At 43.1% G+C, this 23213-nt stretch overlaps 1 protein-coding gene across 2 annotated transcripts in view; it reads right to left on the reverse strand.

The window, feature by feature from the left end:
• Positions 1-2392: 2392 nt before the first annotated feature.
• SHROOM4 (shroom family member 4) overlaps positions 2393-23213 on the reverse strand; it is a 216989-nt gene continuing 196168 nt past the window's right edge. For both annotated transcript variants that reach the window (XM_045996086.1, XM_045996087.1), the window contains 5 exons: positions 16963-17766; positions 12566-12715; positions 11514-11694; positions 7484-7753; positions 2393-6168 (listed from right to left, as the gene is read on the reverse strand). In XM_045996086.1, coding sequence (XP_045852042.1) covers positions 5899-6168; positions 7484-7753; positions 11514-11694; positions 12566-12715; positions 16963-17766 — 1675 coding nt within the window. In that variant the 3' untranslated portion in view covers positions 2393-5898. The remainder of the gene's footprint in view (positions 6169-7483; positions 7754-11513; positions 11695-12565; positions 12716-16962; positions 17767-23213) is intronic.

Genomic DNA, 23213 nt, shown 5'->3' on the forward strand with positions numbered 1-23213 from the left:
TTGTTTCCCTTGTTTGAGGAGATATATCTAAAAAAAAGTTGCTATGGCTGGTATCAAAGAGGTTACTGCCTGTGTTGAATGCCTGTTTTTCAACGTGACCACACCATTTTACATTTCACTAGCAATGTATGAGTGTTTCAATTTCTCTGTATTCTCACCAACACTTTTTATTATCTTTTTGATCATTACCCATCATAATGTATGAAGTGGTATCTCACTGTTGTTTTTTATTTCTTTAATGTTGAGCATCTTCGCCTGTGCTTATTGTCCATTGCATATATTCTTTGGAGAAATGTCTATTCTGATCCTTTGCCTATTTTTTACTTATTTTTATTTTTGAGTTGTACCAGTTCTTTATATATTATGGATAAAAGACTAATATTAAATATGTGATATGTGAATAGTCTTCTGATTATGAAGATTATTTTTTCACTTTCTTGGTGATATTGTTTGCAGCACAGAAATTTTTAACTTTGATAGACTCTAATTTATTCATATTTTCTTTTGGCACTTGTGCTTTTGGAGTTCTGAATAATCTTGCTTAACACAATTTCAAGATGATTTACTCCTATGCTTTCTTTTAAGCATTTTGTAAGCTTTTTTGTAAATGTAATTCTTACATTTAGGTTTATAGTCCTTTTTTAGCTAATTTTTGTGTGTGGTGTAGGGAAGGAGTTCAACTTCATTTTTTTCTGTGTAGATACCCATTTGTCCCCACATTATTAGTTGAAAAACTATTCTTTCTTTATTTTTTATTGTCTTAGCACCTTTCCTGAAAATGAACAGATCCTAAATATGAGGGCCTCTTTCTTTTTTTCTTCCCAATATTTTATTTATTTATTTGACAGAGAGAGAAAGAGCACAAGCAGGGGGAACAGCAGGTAGAGGGTGATGCAGGCTCCCTGCCAAGCAAGGAGCCTGATATGGGACTCAGTCCTGGGACCCTGGGATCACGACCTGAGCTAAAGACAGACACTTAAACACCTGAGACACCCAGGTGCCCCTGAGGTCTTATTTCTGTACTTTAAATAGTAATCTGTTTATTTACATGTCTGTCTGTATGTGTACCACACTGTCTTGATTACTGTAGCTTTGTAATAAGTTTCAAAATTGAGAAGTGTGAACTGTCCATCTTTTTTCTTTTTAAAGACTGTTATGACTATTTTGAGTTCCTTGCAATATCATATGAATTTTAAGTTTAACTTTTCAATTTCTGCAGAAAAGACAGCCAGTATTCTTATAAAGATTGGGTTGAATGTGTAGATCAATTTGGGGAATACTGTCATCTAACTACTAGATTTAGATTTTAGTCTAAATAATCTTTTAGATTTTATTTAATTTCCTTCAACTTTTTGTAGTTTCAGTATAAAATTCTTAAATTTCTTTTGTTAAATGTATTCCTAAGTGTTCTGTTCTTATTGATGCTATTGTAAATGGAATTGTTTTCTTAATTTTGTTTCCAGATAGTTGATTATTAGTATGTAGAGATACAAATGATTTTATGTATCAACCTTATATCAGGCAGTCTTGTTGAACTCATTCAGGCAGGTAGTTGTGAGCAATATGAGAAGATCAGTAATATGCCTGGGATTACAAAAGAAAGAATTAGATAAATCAGGACTAGAATAATAGGTTACTATGTACTGAGCATGTTTATGATAGGTTAATGCTTCTCAAACTTTAATATGCATATAAATTTTCTGGGAATCTAGTTAAAATGCAGACTGTTGTTAGTGGGTTTGGGGTAGAGCCAGGATCCTGCCTTTCTAACAACTTCTCAGTAGATAGCTGGTAGCTTTCATTTATTAAGCCACAACTGTGCAAGATATATATTACTATTCCCATTTTATACACAAGAAAATAAACTCTAAAATTGAGCATATAATCTAGGTTCACAGAGTAAGTGGCAAAACCAGGACTTGCAAAGTCTTCATGTTAATGCCAAAGCTGGACACTTTCTCCTCTATCACACTGGCTATCTGGAATAGGAAGAGATCATTTGGGATAAAAATGATGTATATACTGAGGGAAAGAGTTCAGGGTCAGAGGTGCTGCCTGGAGTGCATCTGGGTCTAAACCTTGAGGTTATCTTGGAGAGTGGATCAAGTGAGAACCGTGCTCTTTGGGTTGCTGAGAGGCAAAGTGTGAGACTGGACTATAAGGTAGAGGATGATGCTAATAGAACACATAGCTGTGTTCTAGCAAGTGCCCCACTTCTCTGTTGAGGCTAGACTCTAGAACTGGACTCTGTACTGCTGAGGTCTACCTTAAGATTATACCTATTGTTGACTCTTCCTGAATTCTAAATTATTTTACTGGGGTTAATGAATACTATAGCATCAGTGCTATCCCTCAGGGACCAGGGTAACAGTAGGGATGTGGGTAAGGCTCTGGTCAGATGGTTACATATGAAGGATTATAGATAGGTAACCAAATTCCTTTCCAATATTTTTCAGTAGAATATTAGAGAATTACCATGACTTCAGTCAAAACACTTGAGATAATCTTATTTTTTTTTTTTGTCCTTAGCACCCTTTATTGAAGTATAACCCTTGATGACAATCTGGCAGGCATATCAATGTCAGCCAAGAAAGAAGTGGTGGAGGACACAATCGCAGAAACAATTAGATTCAGAAAAATAATAGCTTCACATGGCATAGATGACCCCCAACAGCTGTACAACAAACACTGGTTCTTTATCTATAGAAATTACCCCCTGACCCACCCCCCTCTAAAGATCTACTAATCTCCAAAGACTATAATACACAGTTACAGAACTGTTATTGGCATAGACAACTCCTTTGGCAAAGACAGTGGGAGTCACCAAGCTCCAGACATGAGGAAGTGGCCATAAATGTGCTCAGCTTCCTCCATCTGGGACTTGCTGCTGTGGGCAGAGCAGCACCTTCAGGGAGACTGGGGTTCAGGTTGTGGTTCTAGTGCCCCCAGGGAAGCTTTATGACACAGGAGGTTAAATGGAAAACAGAGCCTGAACCTGGACTTGAAAAAGACTTTTTCATCTTTCATTCTCTTAGCTCCTCTGCATCCAGTCTCTTCCTTTCTGGGGTTTTGTTTTTAGTGTGTCTGTCTCTCTTGGGTTCCCCTTGAGCATTTACCACTAAGCCCTGGCTGAGCCTGTAGCTGGTGGGACTCAAGAAGACTCCACTACCCAGAGCCCGGGGTTGGGGTAGGGGAGTAAGAAGGGACAAGTGATAGTAACCTTTGCACGGATTCCTCTCTATCACCCTATTACCCACTGGGGCCTGTATGAGTATTTGAAGAGAGAGGACAGAAGTCAGGACCAATAACTCTCTTTGGGGAAATCTTCTCGCCCACCTTCCACACTGCTATCCGCCTCAGACCTTGCCAGAGGGCTGAGCCCAGGAAATGAGAACGGGGGAGAGACACTGCATCTCAAATAATACTGGCAGCTCTGAAGCACCATCATTCACATCTGTAGCTTGGGGCATTAGTTCCTGTTTTGTAGCTGACTTTTGTCTGCCAAGCTTCACTGCTCAGTATAGTTTTGGGGTTATTTTATTAAGTGCTTTAGAAACTGTCCTTCTGGTGAAAATGAGCATCCTTTTGTTCTGATTCCAACTCTAATCTCAGGTGGGAGGAGGGACAAAAATAATAGTCAATAGTACTTCCAGAGTGATAAATTTAATATACAAGCAATCTAATGCTGACTAGGAAAACCCAGAATGTGGTCTTTGTGTCCAGGTACTCTTTTCCCTAGGCCTGTGTTCCCAAGAAGTTGTTTTAGGCCCCCCCAAAATCTTAGAATGATGGATTATGTTGGCCTCACCCCCCACCCCCATACAGGACATCTCAATTTACTCCTTATTTATCCTAGAGCCTATTTAAGGGAAAAAGAAGATGACAACAGCAGCCTCTATTCATAGCACTCCCCCACCTTCCTCAGCCTTGGCTTGGGTAAGCCTAGCCCTTTACAAGCCATCAGCCTTCCTGAATAGAGTAGCCTCCTCCACTTGAGGGGAGAATGGCAGGTTGACATTTTAACAGTGGTTCTGATAGCAGCAGTTCACTAAAAGCAAACCCAAGGACCCCCTCAGGACACACAGCTGGCCAAGATTCTTCCATTGTTTCCAAATACAATGAAGAGGAAACGGAAGCTAGAGAGCAGTATTTGTAGCAGCAGCAAAGTTCTTTGGCAAATTCTTTGGCTGAATGAGGCATCCCTGCTGCTACAGTTCACTTCCAAGGACCCCAGGGAACTCAGCAGTAACTAGAAGAGATGTCAGGGCTTACTGGGCAGGGCTGTGCAATATGAACCAGGGGCTCCAGTGAGCGAGGAACAGAGAATGGAGCTGGATCATAGGCTAGAGTTTGGTCAGAGCTCCTTTCCTGCTGTCGCCCACCTGAGGGATTTTCCAATTTTCTAGGACAGGGCCTTGGCAACAATAGCAGCGTTCATTGTTTGTGTGCCTAAGATCCTGGCTGGGTTGTAAGTGCTCTGGGTAGCGGCGGAGGGGTGGGGTTGTGGGTTGGGGGGTGTTGGTGAAGGGGTGGCCCTGACAGGAGCTTCTAGCTACCATGAATTTCAGTTCCCTGGGTCAGGCCATAGGCTGGAAAAAGCAAATGTGAGATGGAAGATCTCTTCCTGAGCTCTCTGCTACCCAATTTCTTAGATGGGAGGTGGTAGAGAAATGGGTAAACCTTTAAAACTTAAACCTGTTGGGGAATGCTAAGCTTATGATTATCCTGATGTCAAGGAAAGTATAGGGCCAGGCCAGAGTAAGCTGAGTTCAAGGTGAAAACTCCTTTCATAGACCCTTGTAAACTTCAGGGGAAGAATTCAAGACTTTGGCTCTCACGGGGTTGGCAGGGGCGAAGAATTTGAGGCTTTGGCTTTTGCTCATCTAACCTTGGTGAAATTCAGGCTGATCTACAGAAAACACCTTCTTTCTGGGACTACTTTTCCCTCTCCAATTCCCCTCTTCTCACCTTCTTAGTTAAAAACAAAAAAAGAAAAAATCAAAACATAAAAATAAATAAAATCGAAAGGTCATTTAAAATACAACAAAGAACCCCTTACCCCAATAATGAAATGTGTATCCAGAAGTCAGCTTTAGTGGAACTCTTAATGGTCCATAGTGTGAAGACCTAGGGTAGGCACCTATAACCCCCAGCAATGAAAGGCAGGAAGGGACAGCATGTGGTAGGCCAAAAATCTCAGGACAGGAGGAAGGCCACACTAGCCAGGGCTGAGAGTAGGCCTCCTTCCCCCTCAATCAGCTGCTGGGAAAGGTGGGGATGGAGCTAATTCGTGTAAGCCTAGCTTCTGCAGGGGCACCTAGGGATTCCCAGTCTTTGCTTACATTCTGTTTCGTGTAATTTCTTCTTCTGTGCTTCCCACTGTAAAGCTTACATGAGGCCCTTAAATTGCTAGTGAGTGATACCTTCAAGACATTCATATCTTTGTGGGAAATGGCTGGGCAACGAACCTTGGGCAGGATGGAGCTACACAGGAAGATTCTCTCTGAGCCTCGAGAGGCCGATTGTGGTGTGGATGGGTGGTGAGCGCATGATGTCTTTGGAGCCCTGGTACCAAGAAGAATGAAGACATTTTTTGGTTCTGTGTACAGTGAGTGCTTGTCTATGCAAACCGTGGGAAGGAGAGTGTGGTTGTATAATCACACCTTGCTGCAGGCACCTCCTGCTTCTTGCTTCTCCCTAGGGCAGACGTTTGGGGCCTCCTCAGGGACTCCTAGCTGGTTGGGGGCATTGCTAGGTGAGGGGCAGTGACAGATGTCCAAGGTAGTGGCTAGAGAACAAACTGCTAACTGCTATCTACTTGCTAACAAACTGCTAACAAAGGTTGAAAGCACTTCCCATTGTGCCTGGGCAGGGACGGCATGTCAGTCTGCTGGTGGATTAGAAATTGTTGGGCCCCAGGAGTAGGCTCTCCCTGAGACATTTGAGCTGCTCTTCCCCAAGCTTGATCTTCTCCTCCAGCTCTCGCTGTTCAATGATGAGAGCAGATTTCATCTTCACAAAGTGCTGGTAGTCTTGGAGCTGGTCCTGAGGCAGGTAGCGGGAGACCATGCCAAACACCAGCTTCTCCCGGCGGTCCACATGCTCCTTCAGCTCCTTGGCATCTGCCAACTGCCCTGTCAGCTGCTGCTTCTTCTCTATCAGCACCAACTGAGGAATCAGATAGACCAGTTAAGAGCCATCCCAGTTCCCAGCCGGCTGCCTAACCCATGGCTCCACCAGGAACGCTGCTGCCAACAGCTCCCCACTCTGTGCTAACTGTTCATCCCTAGACTTCCTGCCATGAAGTCCACCTTCATGCAAAAGCCCTTCTTTCCTAGAGCAGGGGGGAGGATGAACACAACAGTGATTCTGGACAGGGCGATGTGCATTCACCCCTTTCCATCCCTAAACGGTCTTTCATCCATGGACCACCACCGGGGTTTGGGTGGGGGAAGGCTCTGACAAAGCCAGCTCACGTCCCTTCCATCTGGAGAACAAAGATCACTGTGATGGTGCTTTCAAAATGGTGTGTGTCTCTGTGCTGGTGTACAGGTGTGAGTGTACATATCTGTGTGTGTACGCATGTGTATATGTGCCTCTTACTGTGGATTCCAATTTGTATCCCAAACCACTTCTGTGTGGAAAGGTAATGCATTTTTGGGTCAGGGATATATGCAGAGTGGCCCAACGTGTGAAACTGATAGACTCCCAATCTCAGCTACTTGGTGAGACCTTGTCCTCCAACTCAGAGAGAAAATGAGGTGAACTTGCTGCTGCTGCTGCTACTACTACTATTACCACCACCAATACCACCACAACTATTCCTACTACTACTCTTACTACTACCATCAGTACCAATACTACTATTACTACTGTTATTACCACTAACGCCAATACCACCACCACTACCACCACCACTATTACTACCACTATCAATATCGATACCACTACTACTACTACTATTACTACTACTACTATTACTGGCAGGTAGCACTCATTCAGCTTTTACCCTGTTCCAGGTCCTGTTTTAAGTAATAATATGGATTATGTTATTTATTTATTTAAGATTTTATTTATTTGAGAGAGGGAGATCACTGAGGGAGAGTGAGAGGGAGAAGCAGACTCCCCACAGAGCAGGGAGCCCAATGCAGGACTCAATCCCAGGACCCTGGGATCATGACCTGAGTCGAAGGCAGACTCTTAAATGATTGAGCCACCCACATACTCTGGATTATCTAATTTAATTTTTAGAACCCCATGAGGTATAGGTAGTGTGTTTTTGAAGAGACTGAGACAAAATACAGTTAAGTTGCCCACAGTCACACAGTTAATTGTTGGTAGAGCCAGAATTTCCAGGCACTTAAAAGCCAGTACCCATACTATGCTTTATTGTCTCCCAGATAAACCAAACTTGAAAGATGGACCCCCGAGAAGGAACAGATAGCATTTCCCCCATCTAACCCCCCAGAGACCCCAACTCTACCTTCTCCTGGTTGGCCTCTGAATCGATGCTGTTGAGAGCATTCTCCACCCGGGCCAGTCGTCCAGAGAGGGACAGTAACAGGTTGACCACTTTGTCCAGGTCCCCGATAAACAAACGGTATTTTTCAAACTCATTGGATTTACAGACCACTTTTAGGTTGGCTTCCACCTCCTCCCCAAGGGCAGAATTGGCACCGATGTCCTCTAGCAGTCCTCGCTGGGCCTCCCGCAGGACAGAAAGCTTTCTGCTGATGCTCTCAATAAGCTGTATCTAGGAGAAATCAATAGGAGAAGGCAAAGGATGAGAATGGGGACTCACAGAAACTGATCTGTGCCTGTAACCTCTGTTTTGGGATCCCTGAAAGAGATGGTAGACTCTACGCGTCCTCAGAAACAAAGGAAACCCAAGCAAGTCATGAGCAATTCCATTTTTCTGGACAGGCGTCCTCTATCCCACCTATTTCTTCAGATCTCATAGGCATCAGTCACCACCAAATTTCTTGGCATCAGATAAGTGGTACCCATGGGCTAATTCTCATTTGCCAGATGCAACTTAAAAAATACTTGCTGAGACCACTTAATAAATAGGATTTGGAATGCTTGTGAGAGCACCGGTTGGAAAAGCATTTGTCATCAAGGGTTTTTCCTTTGGCTTCATTGATTCTCCCTCAATCCACTCAAGTACCTCTTCTGTGCATGGCACTGTGCTGGCTCTTCATCCCCTCTCCGTTTGGCTTTTGAGGCCTTTTGGATAAGATTGTGGGTTCTGAAGTCCCCATAAGTAGGTCTGACTTCTAGTTCTGCCCCCTTCCTGGCTGTGGGACCTTTGGCAAATTTCTTCATGGACTTTTGCACTCTTGATTGGCAGAATGGGCAAAATTGCAGTACCCACCTCATTGAATGAGATAATAGTACAACAGGCTTAGCAGGGACTAAGGGTTTAATACAGGCTCGCTGCTATTGCTATCATTCAGCCTGGCCCCACCCTACCATTCCAATCTCAAGATTCAAGCTTTCAGGATTTACCCCTCATTCCATCTGCATTTATAACACTCATCCACGCATTCCTGATTTGCTTTATGCAGTTCTACCTGCTCTCCATCTCTTCCTTCACTTTAGCTAATCCCCATCTTTCTTCAGAGCCCAGCTTTGCTCCCACCCTCCCTGCAGGAAGCTTTTGCTTCCATAGCCCTTCCTTTCAATGATCTCTTTTTCTGAACTCTTCTGTCTTTTAGAAATAGAACATTAGAGTATAATTTGAAGTTGTTCATTCCCTGTTTCACGTGGGTGCATCTGATCCCTCTCCTACTGATGATAAGTTTCTTTTTTTTTAAAAGATTTTATTTATTCATTTGAGAGAGAGGAAGAGCATGCATGCGTGCACGACAGCACAAGCACGGGTAGCAGCAGGCAGAGGGAGAGAGAGAAGCTGGGCTTGATCCCATGACCCTGGGATCATGACCCGAGCCGAAGGCAGACCCTTAAACCGACTGAGCCACCCAGGCGCCCTGATGATAAGTTTCTTAAGAGAAGCACTTCCTGTGTCTTCTGATCTGTCTTGCCTCTGGATGTAACCAGTTCTGGAACTCCACTCACAGGAAGGTAGTGTAGTAGAGCAGCCATTTGGAGTCAGAGACGCCTGGATTCCAATTCCACCCCCTCAAAAGTGTGTGACCTTGGGCCAGATACCCAATCTTCTGGAGTCCTCTGTTTCCTCAGCTGTAAACTGGAGAAGCTTCTCCTCTCCTCCCCCTCCCCACCACCATTGAGGGTTAAGTGAGATCATAGATGCTTCGTATTTTGCCTGGCACCGTAAGTGCTCAATACCTGTTTAGTATTGCTGCTGCTGCTGCTGCTGTTGTTGTTATTATTATTATTATTATTAATCACGCACTCTGAGCTAGTAGATGCTTGTCTAGTGCACAGTCCTAACAAGAACTGAGCTGCCCGAGGTTGCTCAAAGTCTCTGCTCAGCATTGCACTATGGTTAAGGGCATGGATGCTAGAGCCAAACTACTTGGGTTTGAACCCCAGTTGTGCCACAAAGCACCAGTGTAAACTTGAGCAAATCACTCAACCTTTCTGTGCTTCAATTTCCCCATCTAAAAAATAGGATAACAATAGTACTTCCCTCATAGTACTGTTCTGAGAATGAAACGAGTTAATACAGGTTACACACTTAGAACAGTATTTTGTATCTTGAGCTCATGACTTGAGCTGAAATCAACAGCTAAATGCTTGACTGACTGAGCCACCCACACACCCTGCTTCAGGGTTTATTTTATTATTACTCACACCCAGGCACTGTGGGACCACAGGCTTGTTGTTTTCTAGCATGTGTTCCTTTCTAGTAGTTTATTTAGAAATGTCCAAGGAGAAATGTCCAGGAAATGTCCCAAGACAGTCTGCTCTGGGTCCAGGGCCTGGTATCTATTTCAGAACCGGCCAGAAGTCAGGAGATCACCATAATCTTAAGACTGAAGCGTCATAGGTTTACATGTAAGGAAAATTCTAAAACCCACTGGGAATTAGGAATCAATGCTACAAATGACACGGCACCATTAATTAGATGCCAAGAGGGTCCCAGTTATATATCTCCCCTTTGCTTTCCCAAACAAAACTCAATGCCAGGGACAAGGGAGGGGTGGGGGCCAAACGATTAACTTGGAAAATCACCTACCCACCGTAGCTCTTGGGTTCCATCGTTCCATAGATCTGGAAGGATGCAAACGAAGACAACCCTTTGTTCTTGGCACCTACCTTTGCAACCTGAACTTCACTCCTGGGGAAAGTGTACTGGATAGAGCTGAGGAGTCATCACAGATCTAACTAGAGCAGGAGTTGCTTTTCTTCTTCACCTGTCTTCCTCAGACAAAAGCTGTCCTAGCTTCCCCACAATCACTTCAAATCACTACCTGCTATTCCGTGCTTTGCCATTTCTGGTCATTTTTCTCTTTTCCTGGTCAGACTCTTATTAGCTTTGCTCCTAATAAAAAGGTCCCGAGTAAGCTGGGAGCAGCCTTGCCACGCTCAGGGAACATAGAAGCCAAGGAGGCAGGCATCTGGATCAATACAACTCTGATACCACCATGCTTCCAATTCTTTCCCTGACATTTTGCTTCAGATTTGAAAGTGGTGGGGGGTCTCCTGCAAATGGCCTTGAGCTTTCCTACAGGTCATGTCCTGAATGAGAAGCATGGGCAGAGGAGCAATTTACACTGAGTTCAGATGTTCACAAACTGGTAAATTAGGCCTTTGGGGTTACCATGGAAACCCTATTTGCTTACGAAATAGAATGGGTAAGTGCAGGGAGGACAAAGTGATTCCAGGAATTTGATTAGAAAACTAGCCTAGTGATGCTTACAGGAAGAACAGGGAGGCTTTGGAGCAAAAACATCATTTCTATCACTTGTTCTACTATTTTTGAGAGATTATGGATCATTCTTGCAAATAAATACTAACATTTTCCAGCCTCTATTTTCTTTTCTTTCTTTCTTTCTTTTTTTTTTTTTTGGCTTAGTCAGTCTATTCCCTCTCCCAGAAAGTGATACAGAGAATACAATCAATGCCTGCTATTGGTTTGAGCTTGCTGGCAAAAACTGATGTGCCATGGGCAGCAAGTTACTTACAAGGCTGGCTAATCTCAGAGGGACTGCGCGGTAAAGTAGAAAGTGTGACAGTCTTGACTTCAAGTCCTGGATCTACCAGTCTATAACCCTGGGCAACCTAATCTTCTTAACTGGAAAAAAAGAGGATCACTGTCTAGTTGTTTTAGGGATTTGAGAGACACAGTGGACGATGATGATGATGATGATGACTTCTATTGTTATCATTACTCTTATTGGCTGGATCAAAAAGAGACTGGAGGTGCATTTGTGAGGAACCCAAAGAGGCTAATTTGATGTCCATACTAAATGGGGACAACTTGGTACGGGGATGTACCAAGTTGTTCTGGAGAGTGTAGAGGGCAGGTCAACCTCCAATCACACAAATTAAATGCTAAAAATCTAAGACATATTAGAAAACTTCACCTTTTTTTGAGCCAGTTCATGGTCAACTTCTTCCTCTCCCAGGCCAATCTCTGCCATTTCGGGTTGGTCTTTCAACTTGTTCAACAGTTCTGCCTTGGCCACAGAAATATTGTAATAGGCTGAGTAAGAGGTAGGCATCCCTGGGGCCCCCAGAGGTGGTGAGAATTGCTGAAATTCTTGCCTGTGGAAACAAAGAATGACCATATGAACACCTCTGTTGAGAGTCTCCTAAACTTTCTGCTTCTTAATTTCCCCATTTGTGAAAACAGGACCCTGCTTCACCAAGGAGCTATGGAATAAGGAAATGATGGACCAGGAATCACTGTTGAAAGGTCAGTGGGCCACATGAAGATTACCCAAAAGCCAAGGCAAGGCCAACTTTGAGAACTTAGAAGGCTATTTCTATGCCCCTGACTTCAACAGGTAGGGGAAATTCTTTAGGGATGATTTGGTTTGGTCAGCGCCCCACTAAGATCCAGAAAGACCAGGAGGCTCCAAAGTTCTGAGCTTCTGATTTTCCATGATTCCCTTCAGTTCATGGTCCCAGCATATAAATCCCCCAGGGAGGGAGGAGGTGGCAGGGATATATCTGAGACCTTAGCTATTCATCCTCCAAGACTGTTGGCTTCCCTCCTGCCCAGCCTGCATTGCTGCTCACTCCAGCTCTATATAGTCTACTTGCTTACAAAGGCACCCCATGGCTTTCCTGGACACTCTCATAATTTATTCTTTCCTGGTGGTGCCACCCCTGATTGACGTGGCCCCTCCGCTGCAGATCACCCACAGCAAAGAGGTCACCCGTGACTTCAGCAGTGGTCACCATGCTGGAGGCCGGGGTTAACACCCCTGCCAGGGACTGGTCACAGCCTACCACATGTCTCATGAACTCTTCTGAGACTGCCTGTGAGGCAGGCCTTCAGCCTGGGAAGGGATAGCATCTCTCCACTTCGGGCATATCCCCAATGGCCCCAGCCTCCTCCATGGTTGCAGAATGAAATGGGGAAAAATTGTAACCCGTGGCACCCAGGGGCTTGACAAGTGTAGCGGCAGACCCTGTCGTCTTGGGTTCACTGAAGCCTGTGGGGCTGAGGTGCTGCTTCTCAGAGCCCCAGCCCGTGAAAGAGAACTGCTCCTCAGGGAAGAAGTAGCTCTGGCTCCACGCTGGCTTGGGTTTGGACTCTTCTGCCATCGAGGCTCCTGGTCTGGTGTGAGGAAGGAAATAAAGAGAAATGCTTTAATGTCAGGTTTTAGTGACAGAAGGGCAAATAATTCTACCCATGGCTTATGCAACAGGGAGGCCCACCCCCACTATATTCTTGGAGCCTACCAGCCACCCCAACCCTCCACCTGTCTGTCTCACTGACCCTTTGCTAACCTCTAGCTATTTGAAAGGAAAAATAGGAGACACTCATTAGTCATTTTTGCAGCTACTTGCAGCTCTTAGATAAAGGTCAAAAATAATGGTTAAAAGGCTCCACAGCTATTTACTGATTCATGCTATGCTGCCTCCTAATTCATCACACAAAAGAAACTTGGGCATGCCAATATTCCTCATCCAAGGTATTCATTTTACCTGTGGGTTTTTAAGATAATAACACTAATAAGCGAACAACACTAGCTAATATTCAGACATGGCTTACTATGTCTTAGAAGCTGTCCTATGATGTGTTTTTCTGTATGTGAGGTGTGTGTGTGTGTACATAGAGATTAAAAATGTAATGCTCATGACAACCATTTTACAGATAAGGAACATGAGGCACTGAGAAAGTGGAAGAGGAAAAGTGACTTCCTCAAGTCACCAAATAGTAAATGACAGACCCAAGATTTAGACCGAGGCGACCTAACTCCACTATGTCACTATGCTATCCTGCCAAAGTGACAACTTGACATCATATAACACCTTGCATGTAAGGAATTTTCTGGCTGGATTAGATCTTTGTTAGCAGACAAGAGAGAACATTTTGGAAGAAATATGAATATATGAACTTAGGGAATTCTTATCTATAAGAAAAAATATTTAGGGCATGTGTGAGAGAGTTCAGAGTCAGAAAATGCTGAGAGAAAGTACAGAATTAACGGGAGAAAAGGGATGTGGCTGCATGTCACTTATATTTCAATAAAACTGGAAATATTTTTTAAGGGATATGCTAATTATAGACTCAGATCTCAGCAGACACAGCCCTGTACCATGTCACAGTGTATCATATTAGGCATTATGTCTTAGTGCTCCTGTCCTCATAATCTCCACGGATAAGGCAGGAGTTACAGGAAATCTAAGAAACATAATCTGCATTTGATAAGGAACACTGAAGCAAAAATCAGATTCCTTCTGCAGAGCACTGAGAGGAAATGCATAGAGCTTAGAAAGTAAACTACACCTGTACTCAAACCAGAGTTAGGAGACTTAACACTTGAAAATTCCACTAACCTGCTTTCATATGTATCCCAGCATTTTGTAACTGAATAGTATGTGGGTTATGGAGATGCTCTGGTTTGACTTGGCTGAAATTAGCATGTCTTTTTTTTTTTTTTTGCATTTTAGATTAAAAATTTGATACATCTACCTATCCCTAAGACTTACCCCTTAAAAAATCTTAAGGCAACTTCCTTCTGGTTAGAACCCTATGCTCTCCCAGGGTCTGGAATATGATCTGGAGGAGCCCAGAGATCCTGGAAGGATGTAATGGGCACAGTGAGCCACACGACCTGGGTTCTGACACCCTGTGATCTTTAGTTCCCCTGTGCCACACTTTTCTCACCTACAAGATGTAGGACACTAATGGTATCTATTTCATAGGCTGGTTGTGAAGATTAAGTCCATCAACACACAAAAGTGCTTAGAACAATGCTTGGCACATAGGAAGTAGGCAAAAAAAAAATATTATAACAAGACAGGAAACAACGTGTGTTGGAGAGGATGTGGAGAAAGGGGAACCCTCTTCCCACTGTTGGTGGGAATGCAAGTTGGTGCAGCCACTTTGGAGAACAGTGTGGGGATTCCTCAAGAAATTAAAAATAGAGCTTCCCTATGACCCTGCAATTGCACTGCTGGGTATTTACCCCAAAGATACAGATGTAGTGAAAAGAAGAGCCATCTGTACCCCAATGTTTATAGCAGCAATGGCCACAGTCGCCAAACTGTGGAAAGAACAAAGATGCCCTTCACCGGACGAATGGATAAGGAAGATGTGGTCCATATACACGATGGAGTATTATGCCTCCATCAGAAAGGATGAATACCCAACTTTTGTAGCAACATGGACGGGACTGGAAGAGATTATGCTGAGCGAAATAAGTCAAGCAGAGAGAGTCAATTATCATATGGTTTTGCTTATTCGTGGAGCATAAGAAATAACATGGAGGACATGGGGAGATGGAGAGGAGAAGGGAGTTGAGGGAAATTGGAGGGGGAGATGAACCATGACAGACTATGGACTCTGAAAAACAACCTGAGAGTTCTGAAGGGGTGGGGGAGTGGGAAGTTGGGCCAGCCTGGTGGTGGGTATTATGGAGGGCACGTATTGCATGGAGCACTGGGTGTGGTGCATAAACAATGAATTCTAGTACACTGAAAAGTAATTTAAAAAATAAAAAATTTAAAAAAATATTAGCTTTGTTGGGAATAATGCTGTTCCTTAAATCCACACCATTCAAAGAGGCATCTATAATTGACTCTCTGCAACCACAGCTAGCTAGGGCTGTGTGCAAACAGATGTTTCCCCTTGCATCCTACAGTCATTAAACAAAATAAATCTCTGGAACGGATTACAAGATCTCTAGTAATAGCAGTTTCCTTCTCTCTGGCCAAGGCACCAAGGTGAATGGAGGTACATAAAAGGAGGAAGGAGTAGGAGGCTGAAAGGGGCAAGTCTGGGGCCTGTAACTATGACCGCTGGGACCCTCTGCCCTACAGGGGCCCAAAGGGCCTTGTAAAGGCCTGGCTGGTTGGAAGAACAGGATCTTTCTGAGAGAGGCTGTCTAGGAGGGCAAACGAAGCATAGGTTTTAGAGCGCGCAGGTCTAGCTTTGGGATCGGAGTCTTTAAGTCCCTTATTTTCCTCAGCTGTAATTTCTTCATCTGTCAAATGGGAATCATCTGTCAAACGGCCCACAAGGCTATTGGGGGTTAAAGGAAATCATGGGTATAAAACGACTAGCGGTGTGTGGCCCACAGCAAATGCTTAATACCCATTCAGCTATTTGTTTATCTGTTCTGTCTTCTTAAATGTTAAGTGTCTACTCTCTGCTAGGTCACCTTCCCTTCTCCCTGCCGGGACAGAAAGTGACCACAGTCACTTTCCACAAAGCATGTTCTCATCACAGTAAGAACATTCTCCAGCTAGACGAACAACTCGAGAAGCAGCCATGAGGGCTCCAATGAGAGATTCTCATGGTGTCTAGGAGCTAGCTGGGCCCTGTTGCGCTGTGCTTATTGACCTGGTGCTGGAAAACTCAACTAGGTCCAGATTGCCCAGTAAAGGAGCTGTGGGTGGGTAAAAGACATGAAAACAAGGTACTTCAAATAGCAACAGTGTCTCAGGCTGCTTCCATCTGTAAGGGGATTTAAAGAAAGCACTTATAGTATAGATGCCTGCCCCCAGCCACTCCCCCAGCAGAGTGTGGGCTGAGCTCTCCGCAGGACACCCGGCAATGCTGAAGCCAGAGCTCTTCTGCTTTGGAGCTAAGAGGACAACCACCAGGCACTGTATGCCATGCTGATGAGCACAGGCACGGGGAAGCAAAGAGACACCAGCATCCCCGTGGCCAGACTACCCTCCTGCTTTGGCCTCCCTGCCCACCCCATCAACTGCTGCCTATGGCCCATCGAAGCAAATGCAAAGAGGCAGGGTAACAGGGCTGGGGGCATTGGAGAAAGTGGAAGAGGCAGCAAAGAGTGACCTTAACTATTGTAAGGAATGGACAGGGCATAAAGCACCCAGCCCCAGGAACAACTGGGGGAGGAGTTTCAAAGCCCAGACAGGTCCTGGAGCAGAGGCTGGTCAGGCTGTGAGCAGGCCTCTCCTTCTAAAGAGTGAGCAAAAGAAAAGGTAGGAAAGAGCCTGACCCAGGCTTTGGGGAAATGCCAGGAGGCAACAACGGTTTAATGTGTTCTGGCTCAGGGGCCTGACACTGATGCATATCTTAAAGGCAAACTGAGAAATAAGATAGTATTTGGACAGTGATACTTAAGAACCTCAACAACTACCATTTACCAAGCACCTACTATGAGCTACACACAGGGTTCTCTACTTTACAGAGCTTGTCTTCATCTTAATAACAGCCATGTGGAATGGGTATCATCATGCCTGTTTTCCTGGTGAGAAAAATGTGAGGCTGGGAACAGTTTAATTACTCGGTTAAGCCAATGTCACACAGGTGGTAAACGGTGCAGGTGAAGTTCAAACTCACGCTGCAGCCGTGTTGGGGACCTGTCTTTCATAAGCACTTACTTGAGGGAGTTGGCGATTTCCTTCTCTGATGTCCTCCAAACCCCACCCGTACTGTAACAGCAAGGGGGCTGAGCCTTCTCAGGTTGAGATCCCAAGTGGCCCTTCACTGGAGGCAGGAGATCGCTGGGGTGGAGACCAGAGGACTCTTGCTCTGCTGGGTGGCTCTCTGAGCTCTGCCTCGAAGCCTCCGAGTGGCCAAAGCCCAGGGGTTGGGGCTGCTCCAGGACCTCTTCAGGATGGAGGGCACCGCTACCAGTGGTTTCTGAACTGAAATACTGGGGGGGCAGCTCCTCCTCCTCCCCTTCCTCCTCTCCCCCTTCCTCCTCTTCCTCCTCTTCTCCCTCTTCTTCCTCCTCTTCCTCCTCCTCTTGTTGCTGCTTCTGCTGCTGCTGCTGCTGCTGCTGCTGGGTTGCCCGGAAAAGCCTGTATTTCTCCCAGTTGGGAGGAGGAGGGCGAGGAGGAGGAAAGGCCTTCTTTCGGGCTCCCAGAGGATCCCGCTTGGTCTCATCAACTTTGGTAAAGAGCTCCCTCCTATGCTGCCCCCAGGCCGCAGAGCTCTGCTGCTCCAAGCTGATGTGACTCTCTGAGAAGGCACGACTCCGCAGCGGGCGGGGCATGGAGGCCATGGAGCTCCCCTCCTCATAAGCAGAAGTTTCCTCTGTTTCTTTCGAGGAGTGCTTGAAGTCTCCGAGAAGGTCAAGGGAGGAGATCGCTCTGTAGCTTGACAAGTCCAGTGCTGGGTTCCCAAGGCAAGGATGGAACGGTGTTGCCCAAGACAAGCTAGCCTTGGAATGAGCCATTTCCCTGCAAAACAGTAAGATGGAAGGTGTGTAAAACAAGCAAGGTGCAGACGGCCCCATGCTGTGTATAACATCATTTCTGCAAACTTCAAGATGGCCATAAAACAATGCAAATATACATAGTAAATGCAATCATAAGAGTAGTAATACTAGCACTCAGTATTAATAGCTAACACTTAATCAAGTATGTACTAAATGCCAGGCACTATTTTAAGTGCTTTCTGTGTCCTAGTTAATATTCACAAATGACCCCAGGAGCTAGCTATTATTAGCATCTCAATTTTATAGCCAGGAAAACTGAGGCATGGACAGGTTAAGTAACTTGCTCCGGGTCATAAAACTGGTAAGTGGTAGAGCTAGGATTTGAACCTGGACAGTCTAGCTCTAAAGACTGGATACACACAGTACCCCATGCTGTAGCACTCCAATTGAATGTGCTGTGTACTGGAACTTACAAGTCTGGTTATCCTGTTATATTGTTTTTGTTTGCTTTGGTTTTAATCATGAAAAAATGTTAAATATTTAGAAACATACAGAGATTGCTATAATAAATATTCATGTTCCCACCTACTGCCCAGGATTAGCACATTTTAATACTCTGCCATCTATACTTAATGATTTTTTTAAAAACAAATACATAATACCCTTTGTTTTCACTCCCCACTTCTATTCACCTGCTGCCTCTCCAGATGCACGCTGTATCGTGAATTTTACATGCTTTCTGTCCATGTTTTTATACTTGTACCAAAAAATATCAAGTAGGCAATTCACAAATATCTACAATTTGGGGTTTAAAATAGCTCCTTCTAATGCAATTCTAGTCAGAATTCTCAACAGGAATTTTTAACTATAGCTTTTTTTTTTATTAACTTGAAACTTAAAGTAAGATATAATATTGAGAAGTATTTTGCTACAGAAGAAATGGGAGTAAGGGATTAGGCATATTATAAAGCAATTATAATTAAAACAGTGTGTTACTGATTAATAGAACAGAACGAAAACTCCAGAAACACATCGATCTATAAAAACATCGTATTTAATTCACCTTCTATAAGAAGGAGATAAAGAATGATTCTTTAAGAAAATTTTTTTGGAGGGGTGCTTGTGTGGCTCAGTCGGTTGAGCATCTACCTTCTAGTCAGGTCATGATCTCAGAGTCTGAGGATCGAACCCTGTGTCGAACTCCCTGCTCAGTGGAGAGCCTGCTTCTCCCTCTGCCTGCTGTTCCCCCTGCTTGTGCTCTCTCTCTCACTCTTGCTCTATCTTAAATAAATAAATAAAATCTCTAAAAGAAATACTGTCTTAAAAATTTTTTTTTGAGGTAACTGCGGAACAGCAATATTTGGAGCTGCACCCTCTATTATGTACCAAAATAAATTCCAGATTCAGGAGTTAAGGGTGTGTGTGTGTGTGTGTGTGTGTATTTTAATGTATGTGTTATATGTGTATATATGTACATATATTCTATGTATATAAGAAAGTATAAACAGATTAAAAAGACTGTCACTTGTGAGGCAAAATAAGATTCTCATCTTATAAGCAATTGAAAAAAATGTCCAAAGAAAGAAGTCCAGGCTGATTTAAATAAGTATAAAATATGCATAAAAAGTCAAGCTTCTGTATAATAAAGAGTGACCAAAGTCAAAGGACAGCTCTTTAGTCTCAGAGTATAAAGAGTTAAGCCTCTAAACCAGAAGATCTGGTTTCCTGCTGTAGTCTGTGAGCAATCAGCATCATGCTAAGTACTGCGTAGTGACAGGAAATTCCAGAAGTTCAATCAAATCATCAGACAGAATACCCATTCAATAGTCATATTGAAGACTGAGAATATTCCCTTAAAAAATAATCATAACATAATGGTAGCCAAGCTCAGAGAGAATGAAGAACCAAATCTCCTTCAGTGAACTCATCTCCAGTCCCCATTGTGGCTAGCTCATCACTCACATGGATCAGAAATTCACCTTCACACGTCCATCCACTATCCCTTCTTATTTGGGATTTTGCCCACCTATAGTTCCTTAAGAGTTTAAGTTCCTCCTTGTGTGCAAAGTGTTCCACCTGGCATTTTCTCCGGCAGGAAACAAACAAACAAGATGGTGAGTAGAGAGTAAAAGGTTGACAAATGCTATCAGGCAGAGGACTTTTCTGACCTCCTTCTCTAAAATAGAGATGGCTTATCCTTCTTTCTTTTGTGTTCTATCCTTTTTCCTTTGTGTTCTTTCTCAGAACACACATCCCCACTTAACATTATATCGCATACCTACTTTTACCTGTTTATTTTGTGCTCCACTCTCTAACTAAAAGGTAAGCCCCATGAAGGCAGGGATCTTATGTGTCTCATTTATTTAGTACCTAGTGCCTGGCACACAGTAGGCATTTAATAAATTTTGTTTAATAAATGAATTAATGAATAGAAATATCATATGATCCATAAATTCCATTGGGTACTTACCCAAAGAAAACAAAGACACTACTTTGAAAACATATCTGCACCTCCATGTTCACTGCAGCTTTATTTAAAATAGCCAAGATATGGAAGCAACCCAAGTGTTGTCAACAGATGAATGGATAAAGAAGATGAATGGATAAAAAAAAGGTATACACACACACACACACACACACACACACACACACGGATATTACTCATCGATAAAAGAGGATGAGATCTTGTCATTTGCAACAATACAGATGGACCTAGAGGGTATTATGCTAAGTGAAATAAGTCAGATAGAGAAAGATAAATACCATATAATCTCACTCATATGTGGAATCTAAAAAACAAAATGAACAAATAAATAAAAAGCAGGAACGGACTCATAACTGCAGAAAACAGTCTGATGGTAGCCAGACAGGTACACGTTGGGGGAGAGGGGATGGGTGAAATGGGTGAAGGGGAGTGGGAGATACAGGGCTCCAGTTACACTTGTGAGCACAGCATAATGTATAGACTTCTCAAATCACTATGCTGTATACCTGAAGCTGATGTAACTTTGTGTATCAAGTGTACTTCCATAAAATAAATGGATTCATCCCAAAAATGAAAAAAACCCCAACAACCATGATATTCATATCATAACAGAGTAGAATTATTTTTTTTAAGATTTTATTTGTCGAAGAGAGAGAGCACAGGTGGGGTGGAGGGAGAGGATCCCCACTGAGCAAGAAGCTGGATGTGGGATTTGATCCCAGGACCCCAAGATTGTGACCTGAGCTGAAGGCAGACACTTAACCCACTGAGCCACCTACAAAGTAGAATTAAAGGCAAAAATCAAATAATAAGATAAAGAGGGGCACTATAAATTAGTGGTTAGAACACATGATTAAGACCTAGCTACCCGGGGCGCCTGGGTGGCTCAGTGGATTAAGCCGCTGCCTTTGGCTCAGGTCATGATCTCAGGGTCCTGGGATCGAGCCCCACATCGGGCTCTCTGCTCCGCAGGGAGCCTGCTTCCTCCTCTCTCTCTGCCTGCCTCTCTGCCTACTTGTGATCTCTCTCTCTGTCAAATAAATAAATAAAATCTTAAAAAAAAAAAAAAAGATTTAAAAAAAGACCTAGCTACCCTAAATCTTTATGTGTCAAACAACAGCATCAAAATTCATAAAGCAAAGCCATAGGAAATGCAAAGGTAGAAAAAGGGAGCAATGAACTATGAGGCTGTTTCAGCTGATGACAGATCTGACAGTCAAAACTAAGATAATGGAGGGCACCTGGGTGGCTCAGTGGGTTAAAGCCTCTGCCTTCAGCTCAGGTCATGATCCCAGGGTCCTGGGATTGAGCCCCGCATGGGCTTTCTGCTCTGCGGAAAGCCTGCTTCCCCCCTCTCTCTGCCTGCCTGTGATCTCTGACTGTCAAATAAATAAATAAAATCTTTAAAAAAAAACCTAAGATAATGGGAACACTTAAATTTCTCTATTCTCAAGGGTCCATTGAACTGTTTGTTCTTAAACTGACTCTGTATTAAGCCAAAAATGAAAGAAATACAAATAATGGTACCTAATAACGACATAACAACACAAGAAATTCATAACAAAAATGAAAGACAAAAGCTTCTAGCACATAGAAAAAAAAAGGGAAGAAAATAGCCCCCAATATCGTCAAAGAAGGGATCTGGTCTGAAACTGAAGAATACCTAAAAAATGACACTGGGTGTGGTGCATAAACAATGAATTCTGTTATGCTGAAAAGAAATTAAAAAAAAAATAACAATGAGATATCAGAAGCTAGAAAATTTGACTGAATAAAAGGAGTGGTCACAGGAAAATCTATAGCCTTCAATGCTTACATTAATACATAAGAACAAATTAAGATCAATGAATTAAGCATTGAACAAAAGATGTCAAGTAAAGAGCCACAAAAATAGACCTAAGCAAAGCAGAAAGAAAACTAATGGCAGAAATTAATACACTGGAAAACAAATGATAGAATTAATAATTAAAGCCAAAAGCTACTACTTCAAAAGAAAATATAAACAATAAAAAAGATAAACCACTTGCTAATCTAATTAAAAACCCAAATGCACAAGATTAGAAATAGAGAAATAACCACAGTTGCAGAGTAAATGAAAAGAGTAAAAGAATACTTTGCTCTACTCTATTCTATGAAAACAAGTTAGAAAGCTTAGGATATTTTTCTAGGAAAATAAAAGTTACCAAAACCGATTACAGAGGAATGGAAATATTTAAATGCACCTGTTATCATAGGAAACAATGTTGATAAATTTGACAAAAAAAGATAGCACACTCACATGATCTTGTGTTAATTCTACCAACCATCAAGGAACAGACAACCTCAATGCTATTTACACTTCCTAGGCTCTGGAATCTATTGAGGGAAAAGAAAAGAATCCTGCATAATGTCGATACCAAAACCCAACAACTAGAATATACATAAAGACAAACGAGAAACCAGTCTCATCTAAGAATACTATTGCAAAAATGTCACCATTTTTTGTATTTAAAACTATAAATATTAGGAAATTAGTACATATAAGGGATTTATTAATAAACTACCAACATATACTGAAAGTGCATGCTCTAAATTCTTTCTGAAGATGGTACATGATCCAAAAAAGTTGGAAAACACTGGTCTGGGACAGTTGTTTCTAATCAAAATGGCTCTTGAGTGAAATTACCCAGAGTGGTTGTTGAAAATGCAAATTGGTGAGCACACCCCCCCCCCAGAAATTGGGATTTAGTACCTCTGTGGTGATGTCTGGGAATCTGCATTTTTAACAACTGCCCCCAAGGGATTCTAATACAAGTGGTTCTGGGACCATACTATGGAAACAAGGGTCCAGGGTGAAAATGATGGGAGGACTATGGTTTGGGATGGAGTTTGGGGGACAGAGTTCTTTGTTCCAGTTAGGTTTGCTTCCCATCTATATAGCCTGTTTTCCACCCATCACCACACAGCTTCCCACCTTCTTTCCCTGCCTCTCTCCCCCTTCTCTG

This window comes from Meles meles, chromosome X (assembly GCF_922984935.1).
Source record: "Meles meles chromosome X, mMelMel3.1 paternal haplotype, whole genome shotgun sequence".
Classification (NCBI taxonomy): Eukaryota; Metazoa; Chordata; class Mammalia; order Carnivora; family Mustelidae; genus Meles; species Meles meles.